General features: G+C 33.6%; 1 protein-coding gene across 1 annotated transcript in view; it reads right to left on the bottom strand.

The window, feature by feature from the left end:
• Positions 1 to 6,818, bottom strand: part of LOC124542337 (cytotoxic granule associated RNA binding protein TIA1) — a 65,038-nt gene extending 58,220 nt beyond the window's left edge. The window contains exon 1 of the mRNA XM_047120308.1: positions 6,450 to 6,818. Within this exon, the coding sequence (XP_046976264.1) occupies positions 6,450 to 6,651 (202 nt within the window). The 5' untranslated portion in view covers positions 6,652 to 6,818. The remainder of the gene's footprint in view (positions 1 to 6,449) is intronic.
• Between the last annotated feature and the right edge of the window lie 5,383 nt (positions 6,819 to 12,201).

Here is a 12,201-nt window from a genome sequence, read left to right as displayed (position 1 = left end):
AGATTTGAATTTATAACGGCAAAATTAAGACTATCCGTGCAGTTTTATTATAGAAACGTGTAACTTGTCCCAGGAAGGATTTATCGACTTTGCGGAGTCGGAAGCTTGGCGTTATAAGCTTATCCTTGCTTCTCGTGCACATACAAGGACATCGTCGTAAGGTTGCCTGTCTGTCGGTATTCTACAAGATATATTTCGGCGAGTGTGCTCAGGAACTATTTGATTTGGTTCCCCCGTCACCTTTTTACAAAAGAACTGCGAGGCATCGAAAGGATCTTCACCCGTACGTGGTTGACGTTGACGTATTTAAGACTCGTACGAAACGTTTTGCTTCCTCGTTTCTGATACGCACCGCCAAGGTCTGGAATACCCTCCCGACCTCCGTTTTCCCCACCACCTACAATATGGGTACCTTCAAGTCCCGAGTGAATAGGCACCTTCAAGGCAAGCGCGCTCCATCTTAGACTGTATCCCACTTTCCATCAGGTGTGATACAGTCAAGCGCTAGCCTATACATTTAAAAAAAAAATACAATGATTATCACTGATTCTATCAAAGTGATCAATGTTACTGTGAATAAATATAATATTTTTGTAAATATGGTGTGACACAATCGTAAATATTCCTAGTTTGTTAAATGGTTATGTTTGGTAGAATCTACATTCTGTACCGGTGGTAGCCTTACTTAATATAGTTTGTTAAATGATTCAAAAGTTCTTATAAAAGCCTACTCGAATAATGTATATTTTAAATAAATAAATATGAGACAACATCACATACATTACTATGATCCCAACGTAAGTAGCAAAATCACTTGTGTTGTGGAAAATCAGAAGTAACGACGGTACCACAAACATCCAGACCCAAGACAACATAGAAAACTAATGACAATCTATATCTACTCGGCCGGGAATCGAACCCGAGACCTCGGAGTGGCGTACCCATGAAAACCGGTGTATACACCACTCGACCACGGAGGTCATCAGACTCAAACAAAATTTGAATTTGAAAAGTGAGCCAGTGTACACTATACTAGCGTTACTAAAATGTAACCCCATTATTAATAAACAATCAAATGTAGGTAGTAGGTTTTCTGCAACTTTGTATGGGTATCAGGTATTATATTCTACCGTGAAGCAGCAATAATTAATATTGTTATGTTGTGATTTAAATACTGAGTACAGTACCCAGTGTTAGTGGTAAATTAGTAGAAATGAAAGGCAATAGGAATGCTGTCTATGGATGGTGGTGACCATCAGTTCCATTTACCAGTCAGCCTACCTATTTCATAACGAAACTACAACAAATAACTTATAATTTTCATTTTAATATACAATTTCCTCTGATACAAGTTTATAAATCTGACATTTTTTTATAATTTCAACTCTATTCCAATACACATAGAGTCTATAATTATTCCATATAACTCACAGTTGTTAGCGCAATGAACAGGATGCTTAAGCTCTATTTGCTCCGACGACACAGCCTATTTATAACTTATACACGTCTGAAGTTACCCTAATGATTTATTTAATGACAAAGTCATTATACAGGGGAGATTAGATAGAGTTATAATCTTTACACAGTGTAGTTTTCTATGTGAAGACTTAGATCTGTTTAATTACGCAAAGGATTTTAATGCGGTTTTATTATTAAATAGAGGTTTATATGTAAAACTATCTGTGCCTAATTGGCTTCTTTGTGTGCGTTTGAATTTGACAAGAAAAGGAATTTTTGTAGTCTAAGTTACTCCTTATTATATCAGCTATCATCAGTGAAGTCCCGTCAAAATCGACTCAGTCGTTTCAAAGATGGAATGGAACAAACAGACAGTCAGAAAAAAATAGTAAAACATTTTATTTTGTTATATGTACCGTATATACATATATATGCATTGAGTAAAAAGCAATTCTTTTAATGTTACAAATAGACAATCCAAGTTTATTCTATATATAAATACATATTGCTGTCGAGAAAATTTCCTAGACAAAAAAAAACACCAATAAAAATAACCAAAAGTTGTATATAGGCCCCCGTTGTACCAACAATATCACATACGTACGTAACTATGATCCCAAAGTAAGTAGCTAAAGCACTTGTGTTATTGAAAATCAGAAATAACAAAGTCAATGCTGGTTGGTGGAATTCACATGTTGCAGAATTTTTATGAAATTAGACACATGCAGGCTTCCTTACGATGTTTTTATTCAACACGGATAACAAGATGTATTACAAACAAATTAAGCACATGAATATTTAGCGGGTTTGAAGCCGCAATCATAGATTAAGATGCACGTGTTCTAATCAACAGGCCACCTCCTTTTACAGGGTTTTGCTATATTATGTATAGCGTGTCTCTACACTATAAGCTTTTTGAATCACAAGCAGAGGCAAATAAACTGTGTTTAAATTGGGGCGATATAACTAGTTGATATCTCGAATAATCTATGATATTAATAATGGATTCAAGAAAAGATGGCGTTTTGTACGTTTACGAACTTGGAAGTAAAATTAAAGTGCATGTAAGTAGCTAACATAAATAGTGTTTCAATGTAAATAAGGAAAACATCGTGAGAAAACCTGCATGTGACTAATTTAATTGGAATTCTGCCACATGTGCATTATACCAACCCGCATTGGAACATGTTCCAAAACCTTAATGGAAAGAAGAGGCCTTATTCCAGCAGTGGGAAATTTACAGGCTGTTACTTTACTGTAAATTTCCCACTGCTGGGCTATAGTCTCCACTCCCTTTGAGGATAAGTTTAGGAGCATATTCCACACACACATGGGTTGTGTAATTCATATTCGGTATATTGTTGAAATTAGACACATACAGGTTTCTTTCACTTTTGAGCACGAGATGAATTATAAGCACACATTAAGCAAATGTTAATTCAGTGATGCTTGATTGGGTTTGAACCCGCAATCATTAGTTAAGGATGTAATGTGTTCTAACCATTTGGCCATCTCGGCTTTCATAATTTGCTATAAAATAATTACCGGTAAATAAACTAATTCCTTAATTTTTATAACAGTACATTTACCGCTGGAAACTACCCCATACTGACAGAACTAGACCACCCTAAATCAACGTGTCACAAGGGCGTGTCACATAAAAGTATTTAATTTCATTTTTATAACCTTATTTAACGTGTGCTACGCGTGTGTAAGAGGCATTATGATTATGACTCGAAGAGTATGTTTGTATTCTAGTTATATATTTTGTTTTATCATTATGTAATATAAAACAAAGTCGCTTACTGTCTGTTCCTGTATGCTTAGATCTTTAATACGCAACGGATTTTGATCTGGTTTTTTTTTAATAGATAGAGTGATTCGAGAGGAAGGTTTGGACAATACAGTAAAGAAACATTGATCATTTTAGAAATCTCTAATGTGATGTCGTAAATAAACATATTATGTAGTTAGTATATGTGTTGCACTCGTGCGAAGCGGGGTGGGGGCGGGGGTCGCTAGTATGTATTTATACCTATTAGAAATGTCAAATGTATGTTTCGATGGAGCAGTTAGAAACATTGCGTAAAAATGTTTTGTTGTTATATAATATTCATTGTAGTTTTTTAGAAGTTATTCTTCTTTCGAAGTGTTTTTTTTAAGAAGAGTGAATTGTTATGATGGTTTCGCCGGCGATATAAAAACTAGACTCTGATGTAGCTTACTAAATAACAACGATAGACAACAAATTATAATTTGATTTTATGAACATATAAGAACTAGCCAAGTCGGATCTTAAGCTATAATTTCCTACGTTTTAAGATAGGCCTATATCATAATATTGAACTTGGCTCATTTATTTATTTATTTATTTATTTAAGATCCACCAGTGATAATTACATTAATACAATATTGGGTAAAAAGAAATACAGTGTAGCCTAATTCTAAATGCATTATCTTTTAAGGCAGATACCGCATGCAAATATTAGGAAGTTTATAAATCAGCTCTTTTTACATTCATATTTTTGATAAGATCATTATAATTCTTCCATATTTAATTATTCAAATCGAATTATAAAAACGTTGACGTAGAATTTATCACGAGCATATAAGCTTTTCCTTTTTCAAATATGCCGTGTGGTCATCGTAAGGCTTCCTCTATAGTTTACCACCGGAAGTGAAACCAATTCCTTAGTGAACGACACAACCTGCTTATTACCTCCTTAGTGTTTGAATGCTCACAGTTTTGTGAATCAATGGTAATTGTATCATTACATAGTATAAAACAAAGTCGCTTACCGCTGTCTGTCCCTATGTATGCTCAGATCTTTGAATTACGCAACGGATTTTGATGCGGTTTCTTTTAATAGATGGACAATATAATAAAGAAACACTAATAATATTAGATGTTTTTATCGTAAATAAACAAATTCTGTGGTATATTTTGTATCGGCATCATCTCTAGTTAGTGTTTGTTGTTGATATAGTTTTATTAATTGGCAGAGTGGTTAGAACCCTTTCTTCTTAACCGATGAGTGCGGGTTCAAATCCTGGCAAGTACCACTGAATTTCCATATGCTTAATATGTGCTTATAATTAATCGACGTCTAATTTAAACGAAATAAATCTACATTGGAACAGCGTGGTGGAAGATAATCCTAACACTCTCCTCAAAGGGAGCAATCAACTAGTATATGTAATTGACCATACGGCTAGTCTACCTATCTATTTCAAAGCATACCGGAAGTGACGGCGAAACTGCATTCCCGCCAAATACCATCAATAAATATCAATACACTTTAAAAATATTGTTAATCAATTTAACCATGTATGAAATCGCCATCCAGATATCAAGTATGCTTTCAAATATTAATCACATTAAAAATTTATACAATTTATATAAAAAACTTAGTGGTAAGGCTTTGTAGGAGCGTATCTGTGTTATCGTCAAGCAGCATCAGTATTGTTGTGCTCCGGTTTTAAGGGTGAGGTAGTGTATTGAGAGTGAGTAAGTAAGCCAGTGTAAGTACAGGCACAAGAGACATAACATCTTAGTTTTCAAGGTTGAACAAACAAAACATCTCTATGGGTGGTGTAAAATTCCTACTGCTATTGATACGATAATTAGGACAAATTACACTATAATGAGAGCTGAGATAGCCCAGTGGTTAGAACGCGTGCATCTTAACTGACGATCGCGTGTTCAAACCCACGCAAGCACCACTATATATACATATGAGCTTAATTTGTGTTTATAATTCATCTCGTTCTCGGCGGTGAAGGAAAACATCCTGAGGAAACCTGCATGTGTCTAATTTCATCGAAATTCTGTCACATGTGCATTCCACCAACCCACGTTGGAACAGCGTGGTGGAATATGTTCCAAACCCTCTCCTTAATGGAAGAGGAGGCATTAGCCTAGCAGTAGGAAATTTACAAGCTGTTCCCGTTGATTTACTTATTAACACTCAATGCGTAGCGTTTTAAAGAGAGTTATTCTAACTTATTAATTCTTTATTAGGTAGATTTTGTGATATTAAGTTGTTGGTGGACGAAATCCCTTCGTGTAACCGGTGCGAGGGTTGCGCGCGGTACTGGACAGTATTATTATTTAATGCATAATTTCAAACGAAAAGCAGCCTATATTACTCTTTATTATATCAGCTATCAGCCATTTTACCTATGTGCTAATCCCATCAAAATCGGACCAGCCGTTATAGAGATTAGCCCGAAAACAATCTTATAATATAATGTAATGACTTTCTTATTTATTTATTTATTCTTTATTGCACCCATTCTTAAAAATAAAATAAAAAATAACATTTTCTTTACATATAAGTTGCATGAGGTCCAACAGGCGGCCTTATCGCTAAGCAGCGATCTCTTCCAGGCAACCTTTGGGTATATATATAAATGGGAAGGGTACAGTAACTTTTTACTTTATATGTGGTATAAATACATAATAAAATAGTAAACAATATACAAATAACAATAAATATGTATAATATAAATATACATATATACTATATTAAATACATGCATACATAAATAAAGACATATAATATATATAATAAAATAGGAGATATTAACTAAACAAGAATTAACAACAACGACTGCTTAGAACTAATGAGATAAGTAAAAGTCCTTAACCATACTTTTAAACCACATATACTGCTATATATTTTTATTTATATATTATTTATTATAGTTTATATATTATTTTTATTATATATTATTTATAATAGATTACGTATATATTATTTATAAAAAAAAAAATCAGTGTGGGCCACGTCTCCCAAGAAGACGACAATAATGATTTCCAGCGAAGATCAGCTGATGTTTAGTATAAAATATAAAACGCCAAAATGTAATTGAATATAAAAGGTAAAAAAAGGCACGGGCATCTGCGAGCCTGTGGATGTTGTATTTTAAATAAAAAAAAAAAGACCATACTTTTAAAACTCTTTACACATATATAAAAAATCACTTACCTAGTTTATTATTGTTGCCATGAGAATGCTGGTGGTGATGTTGCTGTGGTTGCTGTTGCTGTATTTGGGGCATCAGCGCTGGGTGGGGCAGTTGCAGCAACTTTGGTTCCAACTTGGTCGCCGCTGCTACCGGTATCGGACCAGCGTTGGTCATAGTGGTCATTGTCGCGGCGGGCATCATTAAAGTGGACATTGCAAGCATCGTGGCAATAGTATGTCCCGATTCTTATACCGGCATTATAAAGGGTCGTTCTGTATAGATTGTGTTCGTTCAAAAGAACGGGTCGTTAGGTTTCTTCGCGTTTTGTTTGTAAATAAATTTTATATCATAATATTTTTTGTGTTTTTTTTTTTTACATAATATTTCTTTTATTATACACTAAATCACTTTTCGTTTTTTTTATTTAAAATAGTATAATTTTAATATATAATTATTATGAATCTATTTGAAATTTCTATTCTAGGGCCTACGAAAAAAACTTTGTTATTATTTTTTTATTTTTTTTTAACATGGTTTTATCTGTGGCCTTTATAACTGGTATGCTAAGTTCGTGTTTTAATATATCTTTGAAAATATATAACATATTTTTATCTACATATGGAGCAGATAATCGCTTAGATAGACAAAGTTTGTACATGAATAACTTTCGTTAGTGACCAACGGTTTAATTAAATTTAAATATTAATCTTGAATTTGTCTTTAAAACAAATACAAACGAATTTGGCGACAAGATTTTCTATACATACAATAAAATTGGAGTGTCTGTTTGTAATATTAAAATAACCGCTTTTTACTAAATGCATATGTATTTATACAAGGTATGTATAAGCAAACCAGATATTTGCAAATTTTATCGCCTTTCTATTTGTTGAATTAGTAATTTTCATATCAATCATTAAAAAATCAAGCATTTTATTATACACAGAGAAGGCCCTTTACAAAATGTAATTTATACGCACATTTTAGGATATACTATCGATTAAAACGCAGGGATGCAGGGGTTTGTATTGTAAGACATTCTGTAGTATATACTATAAAATAAAAACAGGCTCTTGTATGACATTGTTTAAATATGTTAGGAAACGAACTAGAAAATCTTAAACCAACCCCTGTATCACCTTGGGGTTTAAAAATATTGTGTTAACTAGATCGGACGGGCCTTTTTCACAGTACATTAGGCTTTTAAACTTTTCCTGATTAGCGACTAAACCGCGCCAGTTAAAGCGACTTGTCAAAAGTTTTAAATAACATTATAGCTCAGTAGCTAGAAGGGATCAGTTGAAATGGGTTCAAGCTAAGTGACACTAGTAAAGCTGGGATATTTCAGATGGCCTTGAGGACTGTAGATTCCCATCTCCTTTCCTCTTGATTCCTACCACGTATAGTACGACACAATTGAGATGTCACATCTGCAATATTCGTAAAACCGATCACATCCAAATTAAGTACGCTCTTCCAAATTATCAATATCTATTTCTTATGTGAATATGATCTTTACACAAATGTAATAACTTATTATGTCGTATTACCTAATATATTCGTCAATCTGACACGTCGATTTACACGCACTCGCTGTCTCGCCTTGAACTGAAGCGAGAATCTATAGCGACGAATAGCGTCGAATGGCGCGATATCGCTATTTCTATTGGTTGTATTAATCAGCAGTGATCGGGTTTATTGAATTAGCCGATGATACGTCTAAGTTGTGCCGCACTGTACTCGCGAGGAGTATACGTGTATTATGAGATAATATTAAGCAACATTGACTACAACCATAAAGTATTCTACAATGTTTAAAAAGGTACTTCAATATGTTGATTTTCCTAATAAAAAAATACATATATTTCGAAAAAAATAATCACTTTTATTGCCTGAAATTATATAACACTAGTTGTCTTCCATAGCTTCGTTCGCGCTTTAGGATTTCGTTTGTCTCGTGTAAGGCATAAAGTAAATATTTTATTAACATAAGAACTAACAACATTAATCGAATCCGGGACTTCGGAGTAGCGTATCTATGACAGCGGACCAGGGACGTTGTCTGTCAGTAAAATGTCTTAATACAAAACAACTTTTCCTGCTTCAATTCGATTCGAACCCAGGACCCTAATCTTTCCGTACATGCTAAACAGTATCTATTAATTAATCGTTAAGTAAATAATTTACATAATATCAAAACAATACGAGTTAATATATTTACGCATGTTAATTTATATGTATTCTCTAATTATATATTAATTGTTTGTTTAACATTATAATATTTATTTAAACATACATATGTCGCCGCGCCCTTCGCGTGAGGGTGCTGTTAGGAATCTCTTAGATGGGGGCGAACGCACATAGAAATACAAGGTCGAGTTATCAAGTTAAGCTTTCTAACCCCCTTTTACACATCCAAAAACCAGCCTTATTAATTACATTTCTCAACCTGTGTTTTGGACTGGAATTTTAAGTCAAATGGATCGTTGATTGTTTGTGTGTGAGTGGATATTACAACACTAATGACTTTTAGTTGATTGCACGCCTTGGGAATGAGATGATCGCCTCCAGGCTTTTTCAAATAACAGAAATCTGTATCACGATAACACACAACAGCAGCCTGTAAATTTTCCACTGCTGGGCTCAGGCCTCCTCTCCTTTTTAGGAGGTTTCGAACATATTACAACCACTCTGTTCCAATGCGGGTTGGTGGTAGAATTTCTATGAAATTAGACACATGCAGGTTCCCTCACGATTTTTTCCTTCACCGCCGAGAAAATTAAGCAAATGAATATTTAGTGGTGCTTTCCTGGGTTTCAACCCGCAATCATCGGTTAAGATGCACGCGTTCTAACCACGCTTTCATTTCGGTTCGCAAAATCAAAATGATTATTACTATTGTATATGAACATGAAATTAAAAAAATTTTAACAAAAAGAAAAACCGACTTCAAACAAAACACTATATTAAAACAAATGAATATGCACGAAAAAGTAATAAAAATAATTGCGTATTCAACATATTTTTTAGAGTCTTCCTAAGTTAAATGAAATGAAAAATATTAGACTACTTAAAAGTCGATTAACGATTATATCATGTAGTTATAGTTATTGGTATATTTGGAGCCGGTGTCAGCCACGATGTCCTTGCCCCAACAATCAAAAGAAAGAAGCGATACGAGCCCCTTGATTGATCCAGTATATTATTGTGTAAAAGGTAATTTGTAAAAAACATATTTGTTAAAGTATTCTCGTATTGTTTTTTGATAGATATACTGTAGGGTTTTATTGGCTGACACCGACTCCAAATATAACAATAATTATAACTACATGATATAATCGTTAATCGACTTTTAAGTAGTCTAATATTTTTCATTTCATTTAACTTAGGAAGACTCTAAAAAATATGTTGAATACGCAATTATTTTTATTACTTTTTCGTGCATATTCATTTGTTTTAATATAGTGTTTTGTTTGAAGTCGGTTTTTCTTTTTGTTAAAATTTTATTTATTTTTTGATTTTAAGTGAAGCTGATGTTGACTAACTAATTTTTTTTAATATGGATAGATTAAGCGTTCCGTTTATATGAGTCAGAAACTACTTCGAGGACAATTTCAAAGGAAACTTGCGAATAAAGAAAAAATAGACTTTCGAAAATGCGGATTTAATACGTCACGCGGCGTAAACTACAAGGATCCCTCGAAAGAGCTGTAATCGAACTCAGCAAAAAAACTTTGAATAAGACCAACTATATTTCGTATATCATATGACATCACATCACATACACAAAATTTGATTAAAGATAGTAAGAAATTCTGCCCCATATCGCACCCTAACTGCGAGCCGTATAGGAGTTCCATCACTACATAGTATAAAACAAAGTCGCTTTCTCTGTCCCTATATCTTTAAATCTACGAAACGGATTTTGATGCGTTTTTTTTTAAAAGATAGTGTGATTCAAGGGGAAGGTTTGTGTATATAATACATGAACAATATAGTAAAGAAACACTGATAATTTTAGAAGTTTGCGATGTGATTTCGTAAATAAACAAATTCTGTAGTATATTTAGTATCAGTATTGCACCCGTGCGAAGCCGGGGTGGGTAGCTAGTTGATTATAATATTCGACTATGATAATTACATAAACATAACCACATTACGGAAGGTGACTCAAATATCCAAATAACCTATAATTAAAAGATTCGACAGAGTATCGCTAACGTGCTCCTCAGAATTGTTCCGTTCCCTTCCGTTCTGTTACTTTGTCATGGATCCTGTGCTCAGAACCTTACCAAACTTTCACCAAATTACCCTTGAAGTATATATTTTATAATAAAAAAAGAATTATCAAAATTGGTTAACGTGATTTTCAGTTATTCACCTATTTGTCGCGCATATACATAATGCAAATTTAAGACTTATGTCGTTTTCATATGGATACCATCATCGGAAAAAAATAAAAAAAAATAGGACCCCACGGGAAGCACTACCTTTCAAACAAAAAAAAATTATCAAAATCGGTCCACCCAGTGAAAAGTTATGAGGTAACAAACATAAAAAAAAAAAAAAAAATACAGACGAATTGATAACCTCCTCCGTTTGGTAAAGTATTCTCGTATTGTTTTTTGATAGATATACTGTAGGGTTTTATTGGCTGACACCGGCTCCAAATATACCAATAACTATAACTACATGATATAATCGTTAATCGACTTTTAAGTAGTCTAATATTTTTCATTTCATTTAACTTAGGAAGACTCTAAAAAATATGTTGAATACGCAATTATTTTTATAACTTTTTCGTGCATATTCATTTGTTTTAATATAGTGTTTTGTTTGAAGTCGGTTTTTCTTTTTGTTAAAATTTTATTTATAATAATAATAATAATAAATCTTTATTCATTAAAAATAGATGGAACAGAGGGGTTTAGTTTTATAATTGATTTGTACAATTGTATCTTATTTTGAATAAAGATTTTTGACTTTGACTGAGCAACCAACTCAATTAACAAAGATGTTACGTCCCTTGAGCCTGTTACACTGGCTCACCCTTCACTGCAATACACCATTACTAAGTACGGTACATTTGATACCGTGGTTCTACCCGGATGAGTTGAAATGTCAAAACTTAACAAACTTTATTATATTGGTCAGTTACACAGTATAAAACAAAGTCGTTTACCGCTGTCTGTCCCTATGTACGCTTAGATCTTTGATACGCAACGGATTTTGATGCTTTTTTTTTAATAGATAGATTTGAGAGCAAGGTTTTTGTATATAATATATATAGTGAGACAACATCACATATATTAATCTAATCCCATCGTAAGTAGCTAAAGCACTTGTGTTATGGAAAATCAGAAGTAACGACAGTACCACAAACACCCAGACCCAAGACAACATAGAATACTAATGATAATCTACATTGACTCGACCGGGAATCAAACCAGGGACCTCGAAGTGGGGTACCTATGAAAACCGGTGTACACACCACTCGACCACGGGGGTCGTCTTATTATATACAACATAGTAAAGAAACAAGAAAACATAGTATATTTAGTATCAGCATTGCACCCGTGCGACGTCTGGGCGGATCGCTAGTATGTCTATAAAACTAATTTTAATCTATTTAACTAACTGCTCTGTGTAACCCGCCTTTATGTTTGCCAGGCCTCTCCCCTAGGTAACGTTATATGAAGCCCGTCAGTCAGATTGCTACCACCAACTAATCTTAAGGAAAGGTAACTCAGGACTAATTATAGGACCAAAATG

Source organism: Vanessa cardui, chromosome 30 (assembly GCF_905220365.1).
Source record: "Vanessa cardui chromosome 30, ilVanCard2.1, whole genome shotgun sequence".
NCBI lineage: Eukaryota > Metazoa > Arthropoda > Insecta > Lepidoptera > Nymphalidae > Vanessa > Vanessa cardui.
Note: the sequence above shows the minus strand (reverse complement) of the source record. Positions and strands in the feature narration are given on the sequence as shown.